The sequence below is a fragment of the Salvelinus alpinus genome, chromosome 26 (genome assembly GCF_045679555.1).
Source record: "Salvelinus alpinus chromosome 26, SLU_Salpinus.1, whole genome shotgun sequence".
NCBI lineage: Eukaryota > Metazoa > Chordata > Actinopteri > Salmoniformes > Salmonidae > Salvelinus > Salvelinus alpinus.
In genome coordinates this window covers 15,750,584-15,765,680 of record NC_092111.1, presented here as the reverse complement: position 1 = coordinate 15,765,680, position 15,097 = coordinate 15,750,584, and the positions used below count along the sequence as shown (strand labels likewise).

The 15,097-nt window shown below is 41.1% G+C and overlaps 1 protein-coding gene across 4 annotated transcripts in view; it reads right to left on the bottom strand.

Annotated features, from left to right (window-relative positions):
* LOC139554823 (A-kinase anchor protein 9-like) overlaps window positions 1–15,097 on the bottom strand; it is a 139,569-nt gene that overhangs the window by 115,057 nt on the left and 9,415 nt on the right. For all 4 annotated transcript variants that reach the window (XM_071367981.1, XM_071367982.1, XM_071367984.1 and 1 more), the window contains exon 2: window positions 211–483. In XM_071367981.1, the coding sequence (XP_071224082.1) occupies window positions 211–483 (273 nt within the window). The remainder of the gene's footprint in view (window positions 1–210; window positions 484–15,097) is intronic.

Genomic DNA, 15,097 nt, shown 5'->3' with positions numbered 1-15,097 from the left:
CAGAAGACCAATATCATTTTAATAAACCGTAATTTCAGGGCCAGGAGAAGTACCAGTTCTCATCCCTTTACACACTAACGAACCAAGCCAGTTTCTTCTCTAGTCTATTCAACTCAGACTCTACGAATCAAGCAATGCTGCACGCTAGGAGAAGCTCAATTCAAATGGGAAATCAATTGTTAGGGATGGTCCAGTGGTTTTTGGCCTTACCTCTATGGTGTACGTCTGGTCGTGTTTGACCGTCTCACCACAACGCAGGGTCCTGGCGAAGGTAAACTCTGTGGTGGGGGGGTCCTGTTCACCTCTTCCTCCTCCTACCACCCCCCTACTCCCCGACACCTCCTCTCCTACCGACTGATCCAACTCCTGCTCGGCCTCCCCTCTCCCCGGTCCATTTCCACCTGGGTCGTCGTCTGTTTCTCTCCTCTTTTTCTTCTTCTTCTGTCTGTCTGCGTGAGCTTTCTTCTGCCGGTACTCAGCCAACTGGGGTCACACAGGGAGAACAGGGAAGAAGGACAGACAAAAAGGCAAGGCAGGGTCAGTGAGGTTAAATACAGAGATTACAGTGTGTCTGCGCTGTTTAAGAGGCAGTCCAACAAACTTAGCTAAATTCTAGGTTTAAGGCCAGATGCTATACTGAACACTGACTATATTAGATTTATCACAACAAACTACGCTAAAAGCTATGCTAAATGCTACACTTTACATTCCTTCAAAACAGCAAGCACAATCAACTTCAAATGATCTTTGATGATTAGTTCAATTGGCCTTTTCTGTAAGATTAGGCCTACCCAAGAATCAACTACTACTCAAATTCAATAATTGTCAGGGGGTAAAAATATGCAAAGCAGAATAATACCTACAGTAGTGCTACATAGCTTGGTAAACCTGGTGTGAAACATTGCGTGCGTCCCAGAGCTATCAACCTCCGATGCGAATGTGAATCCTTGCCGTACATAGGCCCCTAATAAAGAACAGTTTGCTTCCTGTTGTGGCTCCCCCTGATCTTTTAAATACACGTTAAAAGGAAAACAAAAAATGTTTTACTTCCTAGACGTCAAACATCTAATGACTGAAACGCATGGGTAATTGGGTGTATGGATGCGCCGCAGTTTTCACCCACCGTAAAGCTTTTGCCGTTTCAAATGATCCTCCCTCTCCTAAATATTAGTGTGCAAAGTGATGTCTTTAGGAACAAAGGGACGAAAAACTGTTTGGCTAGGGAAGGGGGAACACGTCTGGATCTATGAAAGTCTCGAAAGATAGCCAAACGCTAATTGAGTGAATGGCGGTTTTGGGATTATCTAAATGATTCCCAGTTTACAATTGGTTTATTCATCCTACTCCTCTAACTATTCCCCAGGTTGCTGTAAATGAGAATGTTTTCTCAATCAACATACCTGGTAAAATAAGGGTTAAATAAATTGTATTTAACCATATATATTTCCCACACACACTACCAGGCAAAAGTTGACAGACCTACTCAATTTTTTTTTTTTTACCATTTTCTATATTGTAGAATAATAGTGAAGACATCAAAACTATGAAATAACACATCTGGAATCATGTAGTAACCAAACAAGTATTAAACAAATCCAAATATATTTTATATTTGAGATTCTTCAAAGTAGCCACCCTTTGCCTTGATGACAGCTTTGCACACTCTTGGCCTTCTGTCAACCAGCTTCATGAGATAGTCACCTGGTATGCATTTCAATTAACAGGTGTGCCTTGCTAGAAGTTAATTTGTGGAAGTTATTCCCTTCTTAATGCGTTTGAGCCAATCAGTTGTATTGTGACAAGGCAGGGGTGGTATACAGAAGATAGCCCTATTTGGTAAAAAACCAAGTCCATATTATAGAAAGAACAGCTCAAATAAGCAAAGAGAAACGACATCATTACTTTAAGACATGAAGGTCAGTACATCCAGAAAATTTCAAGAAATTTCTTCAAATGCAATCTCAAAAACCATCAAGCGCTATGATGAATCTGGCTCTCATGAGGACCGCCACAGGGAAGGAAGACCTAGTTATCTCTGCTGCAGAGGAAAAGTTCATTAGAGTTACCAGCCTCAGAAATTGCAGCCCAAATAAATGCTTCAGAACTCAAGTAACAGACACATCTCAACATCAACTGTTCAGAGACTGCGTGAATCAGGCCTTTATGGTAAAATTGCTGTAAAGAAACAACTACTAAAGGATACCAATAATAAGAAGAGACTTGCTTGGGCCAAGAAACACGAGCAATGGACATTAGACCGGTGGATATCTGTCTTTTGGTCTGATGAGTCCAAATTTGAGATTTTTGGTTCCAACAGCCGTGTCTTTGAGACGCAGAGTAGGTGAACGGATGATCTCTGCATGTGTGTTTCTCACCATGAAGCATGAAGGTGGTGGTGTAATGGTGTGGGGGTGCTTTGCTTGTGACACTGTCTGTGATTTATCCCATCTGGTTTGAGCTTAGTGGAGCTTAGTTTTGAGCTTAGTTTTTCAACAGGACAATGACCCAAAACACATCTCCAGGCTGTGTAAGGTCTATTTGACCAAGACGGAGAGTGACGGATTGCTGCATCAGATGACCTGGCCTCCTCAATCACCCGACCTCAACCCAATTTGAGATGGTTTTGGATGAGTTGGACCACAGAGTGAAGCAAAATCAGCCAACAAGTGCTCAACATGTGGGAACTCCTTCCAGACAGTTGGAAAAGCATTCCAGGTGAAGCTGGTTGAGAGAATGCCAAGAGTGTGCAAAGCTGTCATCAAGGCAAAGGATGGCTGCTTTGAAGAATCTAAAATATATTCTGATTTGTTTAACACTTTGGGTACTACATGATTCCATGTGTTATATTATGTTTTGATGTCTTCACTATTATTCTACAATTTAGAAAATAGTAAAAATAAAGAAAAACCCTTGAATGGGTAGGTGTGTCCAAACTTTTGACTGGTACTAATGTGTGTATATGTATGTATGTATGTATGTATGTATGTATGTATGTATGTATGTATGTATGTATGTATGTATGTATGTATGTATGTATGTATGTATGTATGTATGTATATGTACGTATGTACACACACACTTTCTCTAGACTAAAATCCAATTAATACTTGATTCGGAAAGTGGTTGGAGGCTCCATATGGAGGGTGTGTTGCAATTGCGGAACCTCTAGAGGCATGCAGAGGCCTAATCGAGCTCCGTACCGCATCTCCATGTACCTCCCAGATTGTGGAACAATGCGGAGGGCTCTGTATAGCTCTGCATTGACATGATTGGTTGACGGTAGGTGGGGGCGGTACATCCTGCAGAAAGCACAAACTCACTTCCTTGACAACAGCTCTGCACCACTCTGCAAAGCGCAAGAAGTATGAATGCCCTGACTTCTGCTGAGGCCATATCACATTAAATGCTGCCGTGGGAAAGACCATGCGCAAAGATGCACACAATCTCTCCAGAATGCGCTCTCTCCCGCCAACTTGTGCACATTCATTGTTTCATAACTTCATTGTGTGAATTGTTTGCATTTGATTGTTAGTGTATATCAATTCCCCATTATATATATCACCAGCAGTACATTTACAATTAATTCCTAACCTACAATGTGTGTTAATTTGGTTATGGTAATTTCTGTTAATTCATTCAATATTATTATTCCAGTCTTCCCCTTATAATTTTCAGAGTGGACACATTGTTTGCAGAGCGCACAACCTATGCTACACTTATGAGGAACAAGTTTAGGTTTATTTCATTCCATTTACGAGTTGTCAATTTAGTCATTGTCTTTTGTTTGGAGCACTCCTGTCAATGTTGAGTTAGGACGGGCACTCATTGAAGTAGGCCTACCTGGCCTGCGTGCAAATGTAGGCATACAAATGTGCCCATTTGGTGTTTCTGATAGTATTTCTGATTGGCTTTAACGCACCACCACTAATGACCTGTGGAGCTTCTCAAAGGAATGTTTTCTTCACCTCAAACAGCAAGCACACAAAGTATGTCTCTACATCCATTGAGAAAAACAATAGTTCCTCAATGTGTTTGAAAAGTCCTTCCAGCTCTCTCCCTTTCGATAACAACTCAGCATGAAATGGAAAAATGTCATGCTCTGATCGTGGAAATGTCATAAAATAGGACTACCTGATTACTTCTTATCAGTGATCGACTGATATAGGTTCTGGTACCCATTTTGGGTGCTGGTACTGTTTATATTTAGGTGCAGGTGCTCCACAAGTCTTTTGAGCTAATTGTCTATAAAAGGAACAGGAGCTCAAGCAGTAGAACATTTGAGGTGTCGATGGTCAGCTCCGGTAAACTGCTGCCAACTCAAGCACTGCTTCTTATCCCCTGCGCAAATAGCCTACAGCTGTGTCTGTTCCAAGCTCACTGGCACAGGAAACTCTGAGGGCCCAGAATATTTTACACAATGTTGCAAGTTTGCTAGTGCACGCTTCAGCCGGACCCAAGTTAATAGTTGATAGAACGGTTCAAGTTTGTTGCAGACAGGCCATGTGTAGCCAACGTGATTTATAGGATATTTACTTTTAAAATCAGGATATTTTCTACCTGCAGGCTGCCATGTTTTTATTTGTTGGCTTTATGTAGGCTATTTTTACATAGTTGGTAATGGCAATAGAAGTTACTTTTTAGGTTTGTATCATTTTCATTTGGTTACAATTTTGATTAACAACATGACAATGATTTTGAGATATGAAGACGTTATTATAAATTAAATGAAACTCACGAAAATGTGCAAATGAAAACCAAAACTGGCACGCAGATCGGTAGAAATGATAAATTGGCATTCCACATGAGAAAGGTTGCCGACTCCTTGTGTAGCCTATTACTGGCAACTTCAGGAGAGTAAAGGCAGAATCTGTGAAAGCCAGCAGGAGCGGGAGAAGAAAAGTTGGGTCAGGTTAAGTTATTTTTCATTCTGGTTATCTAGATCTCTGGCGCCCGAGACATTTTTCTTATTTCATTCAACCATAAGCTTAAAGCATCAGACAAGCTCAATGCATATAGTTGATTTTATTAAAACACATAAGGTGTGTCCATATGTAAAAAATACACGTTTAAACATTTCGACCAATCGATTGGTCGAAAGAACAGATGACTTACGGTCGACCAAGATTTATATATATTTTTTTTCCCCCGGGGACAGCCCTACATAGAATAAACACAAATCAGCTCTCAGAGCATGCGCAACTGTGTGTGTGTACACACACGCACACAAAAACTTCCCTCGGTGTGCAGTCTGCACCCACAAACACACATACATGTAATTTCCCTCCGTGCACCAACAACAGGGGTTCTGTAGGGTTAATCGCCACAAGTGAATGCTGGCACTAATTACATGACTTGGACAGTAAAAGCCCTGATATCCATTATGGATGAAGGACTGGTGACAGCCACTGAGTGGGGTGAAGTGAGTGAGTTCTAATACAAGAGTCAGTGAACTGAATGGCCGGCTATGGGAGCTGGGTGAAAGCAGGGGAGCTCACACAGCAGGCTATTATGAGCAGCAGATGTCACACGGCATGGCGAGCAACAGGTAGCCCCTGTTGCCAAGGATACTACACCCCACTTACCTGGGAGGGGGCTGACTGCACCATCGGACAACGTAGCTTAAAAGAGGGCACATTTCCAGACTGAGGTTATCCTACAGCACTAGACTTCAATGCAGCTCTACCTAGCGCAACTGCTCGGCATCTGACCGTAAGGCGCTACAGAGGGTAGTGCGTACGGCCCAGTACATCACTGGGGCCAAGCTTCCTGCCATCCAGGACCTATACAATAGGCGGTGTCAGAGGAAAGCCCATAAAATTGTCAGAGACTCCAGTCACCCAAGACATAGACTGTTTTCTGCTACTGCACGGCAAGCGGTACCGGAGCCCCAAGTCTAAGACCAAAAGGCTCCTTAACAGCTTCTACCCCCAAGCCATAAGACTGCTAATCAAATGGCCACCGGACTATTTACAGTTAATCAAATGGCCACCAGACTATTTACATTGACACCCCCCTCCATTTGTTCTGTACACTGCTGCTACTCGTTGTTTATTATACATAGTCACGTCACCCCTACCTACATGTACAAATTACCTCAACTAACCTGTACCCCTGCACACTGACTCGGTACCGGTACACCCTGTATATAGCCTTGTTATTGTGTTACTTTTTATAATTTTTTACGGTACTTTATTTGGTCAGTATTTTCTTAACGCTTCTTGAACTGCACTGTTGGTTAAGGGCTTGTACGTAAGCATTTCTCGGTAAGGTCTACACTTGTTGTATTCGGCACGTGACAAATAAAGTTTGATTTGAAAATCATCAAGCGGTATGATGAAACTGGCTCTCATGCGTACGGCCACAGGAAAGGAAGACCCAGAGTTAACTCTGCTGCAGAGGATAAATTCATTATAATAACTGCACCTCAGATTGCAGCCCAAATAAATGCTTCACGGAGTTCAGACACATCTCAACAGACACATCTCAACATCAACTGTTCAGAGGAGACTTCAAGAAATCAGGCCATGATGGTCGAATTGCTGCAAAGAAACCACTACTAAAGGACACCAAAAAGAAGAAGAGACTTGCTTGGCCTAAGAAACATGAGCAATGGCCATTAGACCGGTGTAAATCTGTCCTTTCAGGTGAAGCTGGTTGAGAGATTGTCAAGTGTGTGCAAAGAAAGCTGTCATCAAGGCAAAGGGTGGCGACTTTGAAGAATCTCAAATATAAAATATATTTGGATTAACACTTGTTTGGTTACTACTTGATCCCATATGTGTTATTTCATAGTGTTGATGTCTTCACTATTATTCTACATTGTAGAAAAAAAGTGAAAATAAAGAAAAAAGGAGTAGGTGTCCAAACTTTTGACTGGTACTGTATATAAAAGACAAAAATGTACTTGTGTAGTTTATGCCCTTAGCCTTTGCATATACCATTATGTACAGTGCCTTCAGATAGTATTCATACCCCTTAACTTATTCCACATTCTGTTATGTTACAGCCTGATTTCAAATTCTTATTTTTCTTATTTTTTTCTTTTTTAAATCCCCACTCGCCCATTTACAGACAATACCCCATTAAGATAAAGTGAAAACATGTTTTCGGGAATTTTATCAAACGTATTGAAAAATAAATACAAAAATATTTAATTTAGATAAGTATTTACACCTGAGTCAATACTTCGTAGAAGCACCTTTGGCAGTGATTATAGCTGTGAGTCTTTCTTTCAGTTGTGAGACTAAGAGCTTTGCCCACCTGGAATGTACAATATTTGCACATTCTTTGCTAGATAAACATTTTTATGTTTTGCCATAGATTTTCAAGTAAATTTAAGTCAAAACTGTAACTCGGCCAGGAACATTCACTTTCTTCCTGGTAAGCAACTCCAGCATAGATTTGGCCTTGTGTTTTAGGTTACTGTCCTGCTGAAATGTGAACTCATCTCCCAGTATCTGGAAAAACTCCTCATTCCTTAACGATTTCAAGCATACCCATTACATGTTGCAGCGAACACTATGCTTGAAAATATGGAGAGTAGTACCCTTGTAATGTCTTGTATTGTATTTGCCCCAAATATAACACTTTGTATTCAGGACAAAGGTTAATTGCTTTTCCACATTTTATGCAGTATTACTTTAGTGCCTTGTTGCAAACAGGATGCATGTTTAGATTTTTTTTAAATTCTGTACATGCTTCCTTTTTACATTTTTCCCCCCAATTTCAATCCAATGACCATCTTGTCTCATTGCTGCAACTCCAACAGGCTCGGGAGAGGCAAAGGTCGAGTCATGCGTCCTCCGAAACATGACACGCCAAGCCGTGCTTCTCAACACCCGCTCGCTTAACCTGGAAGCCGAGGATTAACAGTTCAACTGACGACCAGAGTCAGCTTGCAGGCACCCAGCCCGCCACAAGGAGTCGCTAGAACGCGATGAGCCAAGTAAAGCCCACCCGGCCAAACCCTCACCTAACTGGGCCAACTGTGCGCCGCCCTATGGTACCTCCGGTCACGGCCGGATCGAACCCCAGGCTGTAGTGACGCCGCAACACTGCGATGCAGTGCCTTAGACCACTGCACACTCGGGAGGCCTGGCTTCCTTCAGTTCACTCAGTCAATTAGGTTAGTATTGTCGTGTAACTACAACGTTGTTCATCCATCCTCAGTTTTCTCCTATCATAGCCATTAAACTCCAACTGTTTTAAAGTCACCATTGACCTCATGGTGAAATCCTTGAGCAATTTCCTTCCTCTCTAGCAACTGAGTTAGGAAGGACATCTGTATCTTTGTAGCGACTAGGTGTATTGATACACCATCCAAAGTTTAACCAGTTTTTGTTTAAAAAAATGTACCCATCTACCAATAGGTGCCCTTCTTTGCAAGGCATTGGATAACCAGCTTTTTAGATATTTTTTTATACTTCAAGGGGTAATAAAACTCCAAGTAAAATAGAAAAATTATCCTTGGTATGACCTTCCTAAAACAATTCCATATAGCTTAGTAGTAAACCCCCCATTATCAAAATGTGTTTCTTGGTAGAAATGCCTTATGGAACTTTCCTGTGCCTTAAAAACACACGTATATGCTATCTTTAAGTAGGAATACAATAGTTAAATTAAGAGCTTAGTTGGTTTAGCCACAGAAAAAGTCACCAACCTTCCCGCAAGCCATGATTGACTTAGATAATGGATGGGCTGGACACCGAGAGATGAGTTTGGATTGGTCTGCCATGTAGCACGCTTCGCTCTATAATATGAGCTGGTCAGTATGTGTAGGTAATCCTTTCTAACACAGCTTTTTTGAAAGATATCACATAGCAGAATTGCAAAAATGTTGCTCTCCACTTTCTGGAGGACTGAGTTTTGAAATCAGTGGAATTAAAGTATGATAGCTAAGAAGATGGATAAAATTCTGCCGTTTGATCTTCAAACTAAGGACAACTATGGCATCCGCGACAGAGAGAAGTGCTCATCCATGTATAAGGTAAGAGTCTAGCTAGCTACATTTTCAGATATTACACGTTTCTTATTTTGTCAGAACATTGCTTTCATTGCAAGTGAAAGTGCACTGTTAGCTAGCTAGCTAACGTTACATGTATGATCTGTGTAGTAAAATTACTCGTATCTCAGAGCCATTTGCATTGCTAGTTATAGCCTAATGTTAGCTAGCTAACATTGAACCTGGTTGGTTAACTACCTGCAGATTCATGCAGGGTATTAACATATTGAGTTGGGATTATGGTTCATTGTTTAGCTAGCTCACTACACGTCCAAACAAAAGACTCCGCTATGCAAGTACAGTTGAAGTCAGAAGTTTACATACACCTTAGCCAAATACATTTAAACTCAGTTTCACAATTCCTGACATTAAATCCAAGTAAGAATTCCCTGTCTTAGGTCAGTTAGAATCACCACTTAATTTTAAGAATGTGAAATGTCAGAATAATAGTAGAGAGGTTATTTTATTTATTTCATCACATTCCCAGTGGGTCAGAAGTTTACATACATACACTCAATTAGTATTTGGTAGCATTGCCTTTAAATTGTTTCACTTGGGTCAAACGTTTTGGGTAGCCTTCCACAAGCTTCCCACAATATGTTGGGTGAATTTTGGCCCATTCCTCCTGACAGAGCTGGTGTAACAGGTTTGTAGGCCTACTTGCTCGCACAAGCTTTTTCAGTTCTGCCCACAAATGTTCTATAGAATTGAGGACAGGGCTTTGTGATGGCCACTAATACCTTGACTTTGTTGTCCTTAAGCCATTTTGCCACAACTTTGGAAGTATGCTTGGGGTCAATGTCCATTTGGAAGACCCATTTGCGACCAAGCTTTAACTTCCTGACTGATGTATTGAGATGCTGGTTCAATATATCTACATAATTTCCCTCCCTCATGATGCCATCTATTTTGTGAAGTGCACCAGTCCCTCCTGCAGCAAAGCACCCCCACAAAATGATGCTGCCACCCCGTTCTTCACGGTTGGATTGGTGTTCTTCGGCTTGCAAGCCTCCCTCTTTTTCCTCCAAACATAATGATGGTCATTATGGCCAAACAGTTCTATTTTTGTTTCATCAGACAAGAGGACATTTCTCCAAAAAGTACGATCTTTGTCCCCATGTGCAGTTGCAAACCGTAGTCTCGCTTTTTTTAATGACGGTTTTGGAGCAGTGGCTTCTTCCTTGCTGAGCGGTCTTTCAGATTATGTCGATATAGGACTCGTTTTACTGTGGATATAGATATTTTTGTACCCGTTTCCTCAAGCATCTTCACAAGGTCCTTTGCTGTTGTTCTTGGATTGATTTGCACTTTTCGCACAAAGTACGTTCATCTCTAGGAGACAGAACGCGTCTCCTTCCTGAACGGTATGACGGCTGCGTGGTCCCATGGAGTTTATACTTGCGTGCCATTGTTTGTACAGATGAACGTGGTACCTTCAGACGTTTGTAAATTGCTCCCTAGGATGAACCAGACTTGTGGAGGTCTACAATTTTTTTTCTAAGGTCTTGGCTGATTTCTTTTCATTGACTCAAATTATGTCAATTAGCCTATCAGAAGCATTTAAAGCCATGACATCATTTTCTGGAATTTTCCAAGCTGTTTAAAGGCACAGTCAATTTAGTGAATGTAAACTTCTGACCCACTGGAATTGTGATAGTGAATTATAAGTGAAATAATCTGGCTGTAAACGATTGTTGGAAAAATTACTTGTGTCATGCACAAAGTAGATGTCCTAACAGACTTGCCAAAACTATAGTTTGTTAATACATGTAGGCCAATAGTTTGTAGATGGTCTGGTCCAGATCTTTGGGGATTTGCACAGCAGAAGCAAATTCAATTCATTTTCTCCCAAAAGTAAATTGGAATCCTTGGCTAATCTTTCACAGAGTTCAATTGCAGATGATTCTGTGTTGCACTATTTGGCAAAGGACCATTGAGTTGGACAAGCACATGGGACTGAGGCCTGTGTAGGTGTATAATGCCATCTGCAGTCTCAAAGATGGAGTAACTCTGACAACGTTTTGCAAATATTCTTTATCTAGGACAGACAGGTAGCCTAATTAAGTCGTCACTGCTTATTCCTATGCTACTCTAAGCACTTCAAATCAAAACACTGGCTTGTTGGATAATAATTCTAGAGATTTCTGCATCAAGCATTCCATCATTGAGTTGTTTCACAAAAGTTCTAGGTTAGCTAATTCAGCCGCTGGCACCGTTACAAGAGAGCGATTATCTGTTACTCAGTGTCACTGCTTATCCCCCACTGATACCAACAATAGATAAACACAATTAACATCGAACACCATACCATACTAGGTTCAGTGTTTTTTTGGGGCTTTCTATTTGATCAATTATGGCACATTGAGTAATGTTTGCTGTATGTGAGTGACGATTGTTCACTTAGACCAGGGGTGTCAAACTCATCTTGCCCTGGGGGCCGCATTCGGTCTTCAGTGAGGTCCGGAGGGCCGCATTGAAAATTTGTTGCATTTCCTCTACATGTAGAGTCTACATCAAAATTGGAAACTGAATTGTTCTCTATCCATCGTTCTGGGAATTTTCTATGTCTAGCTTTCATTCTGGTGATTATTAGCGAGCTGGGCACAATCTACAAATTGTTTGTTTCAATTTGATTTGAGTCATTTTAAAGTATACTGAGTTCATTTTATTTTTTACTCAAACCACACGCGGGCCTGATTGGACACTCTCGTTTGCACAAGTTCAGCCGCCTTCATCATGCATCGTTTAACAAAGTCACCGTCGGAATACGGCTTCGATGCTAATGCTATTTCGCTAGCAATTAGGTAGCTGGCTTTTACCGCTGCTTCACTGACTTCTCGGCTCTGGATGAAAGTTGACTGCTGTTTCCTCAGACCCGCCAGCAATTCGTTAATCTTATCTCTTCTCAGTTGTCCTTGCAAGCCGTCATATTTTTCGCTGTGATGAGTCTCGTAGTGGCGTCGAATATTATATTCCTTCAATACCGAAACTTGTTGCAAACACACCAAGCACGAAGGTTTTCCGTGCATCTCTGTAAATAAATAGGACGTGGTCCATTTTTCTTTGAAAATTCTACACTCCTTATCTACTTTTCTCCGTTTGGATAACGACATTTTGGCTAATGAGGGTGTAGCGGAGAGGTAGAGACCAAGGTATTAACAACGTCGTAACAAGCAGCAGATGGCGCATTGATACCGTCTGCTGTTTTCAGTCTGTCTCTGTGATGCGGCTTGTCTTCTACTCTGATGGAAAGAGTGCGCCCCTTAGCGGATAATCCATGAATTGCAGCGAATTAAAAATATTAATTCCATGTCTTTTATGCATTTTTTCCACTTTCAAATTATCCTGCGGGCCTGATCGAACCTCCTTGGGGGCCGGTTCCGGCCCGCGGGCCGTATGTTTGACACCCCTGACTTAGACAGATCACACTATAGATAGCTTGTTTTCTGTGCCCACTAGGCTACTGTGATTTTTTGTTGTCGTAACAAGCACTGATTGAAAGACCATGAATAACAATCAACAGCAGATTAAATTAGGCGGTAGTGTAGTTATAGGCCTAAATACATGGGACCCTTATCACATTTGTAACACCCATCTTCATTGCCAAGATGAACACTAGAATGACTTAGGCTATAGCATTAGATGCTCAAAGGCAAAAGGCTGAACAATACACTAACCACAGCTGGGTGTACAAATGGAAAATGTTTAGGTAGCCTAAAAGTTTTGTACCTCCAAATGGTCATGAATGTGTTCAGTTGGCTGTGGTTGAACTAAGGGCACTTGGCTCTGGAAACTAGACCATTACACAAGATTGCTAATGACTCCATTTCGGTCTAAAGCTGAGTCAAGACTGATTAATTACCCAAAGGCTCCGAAAGTACGCTCAATATGGACTAAACAGAGTGTGACCACCATTCGGGGTATTATAACTTGATTCAAACTTGTAATTGCTTGCGAGTCGGAAGTAGCAGACAGTTTTACTATAGGAATTGCAGGATTGATTCAAAGTGCCACCTCAAGAGCAGAAGAAAAATGCCATACACCCACAAAGTAAAGATAGGTCTATTACTTTAAGGATCTTGTAGAAAGGAGCTTAGGTGGTGGGTGTTTAGAGGCCCCTATCTTGGCGGAGTAGAGACATTTTTGAGCAAACTTCCTGCAATTCTACAAATTTCTCCATGGAGCTAAGAGAAAATGTTGCAGTTTGAAAGCAAATTTAATGCAATTCTATGCATTTTGCCATGGCTAATGCTGTGTTCATTTGCTCAAACAAAATCCATACATTGGAAAAAAATTGTGGGGGGGGGGGGGGGGTTCTCCCTGTCTAGCTTTTATTTTGGTGATTGTAAATTCTCAAAGATAATATTATTAAAAGTGCAATATGCTGAAATCGCGCTGCCTATTGATAATGCTGAAATTCTAATAGTTGGAACTAATTTCAGTTTGTGACAAAACAATCAATGTATAGTGTAGAGAATCATAGTACCATCTAAACAATTGTGAAATATATTTTCAATTACTAAAAATATTGTATTTTCAGCTGATTGAAACAGGTGTACAAAACTCAAAAGTAAGATGCAAAAACAAAACTTAAGAACGGGAGGCATAGAATTAACGCACATAGAACAGATCTACCACTTACACTTGCATTCAATGAGTGTCAGATCTATAACTCTCATTTCTATCTGAATTTGATCAGGTCATCCAAAAAGTGACATATTGCAGCTTTAAAAAATATATATTAGGTATTTTCTATGTACTTTATATATGGTTGTAGTCATTTAAAAGCATTTTTCCATCCCGGAAAATATATACACTACCGTTCAAAAGTTTGGGGCAACTTAAAAATGTCCCAGTTTTTTAAAGAAAAGCAAATTTTGTCCTTTAAAATTACATAAAATTGATCAGAAATACAGTGTAGACATTGTTAATGTTGTAAATGACTATTGGAGCTGGAAACGATTGGAGCTGATTTTTTTATGGAATCTCTACATAGGCCCATTATCAGCAACCATCACTCCTGTGTTCCAATGGCACGTTGTGTTAGCTAATCCAAGTTGATCGTTTTAAAAAGGCTAAATGATCATTAGAAAACCTTTTTGCAATTATGCTGTACTGTGGAGGGAGTAGTACACAGCATTGTACGAGATCTTCAGTTTCTTGGCAGTTTATCGCATTGAATTGTCTTCATTTCTCAGAACAAGAATAGACTGACGAGTTTCAGAAGAAAGTCTTTGTTTCTGGACAATTTGAGCCTGCAATCGATAAACTTGGATAAGCTAACACAAGGTGCCATTGGAACACAGGAGTGATGGTTGCTGATAATGGGCCTCTGAACCCCTATGTAAACTCAGCATAAAAGAAACATCCCTTTTTCAGGACCCTGTCTTTCAAAGATAATTCGTAAAAATCCAAATAACTTCACAGATCTTCATTGTAAAGGGTTTAAGCACTGTTTCCCATGCTTGTTCAATGAACCATAAACAATTAATGAACATGCACCTGTGGAACGGTCTTTCAGACACTAACAGCTTACAGACGGTAGATAATTAAGGTCACAGTTATGAAAACTTAGGACACTAAACTAGCCTTTCTACTGACTACTGTTTTTCTACTGAAAAACACCAAAAGAAAGATACCCAGGGTTCCTGCTCATCTGCGTGAACGTGCCTTAGGCATGCTGCAAGGAGACATGAGGACTGCAGATGTGGCCAGGGGAATACATTTCTATGGCCGTACTGTGAGACACCTAAGACGGCGCTACACGGAGACAGGGCGGACAGCTGATGGTCCTTGCAGTGGCAGACCACATGTAACAACACCTGCGGGACAGGTACAGGATGGCAACAACAACTGCTCGAGTTACACCAGGAACACACAATCCCTCCATCAGTGCTCAGACTGTCCGCAATAGGCTGAGAGAGGCTGGACTGAGGGCTTGTAGGCCTGTTGTAAGGCAGTTTCTCACCAGACATCACCGGCAACAACGTCGCCTATGGGCACAAACCCACCGTCGCTGGACCAGACAGGACTGGCAAAAAGTGCTCTTCACTGACGAGTCGAAGTATTGTCTCACCAGGGGTGATGGTCGGATTC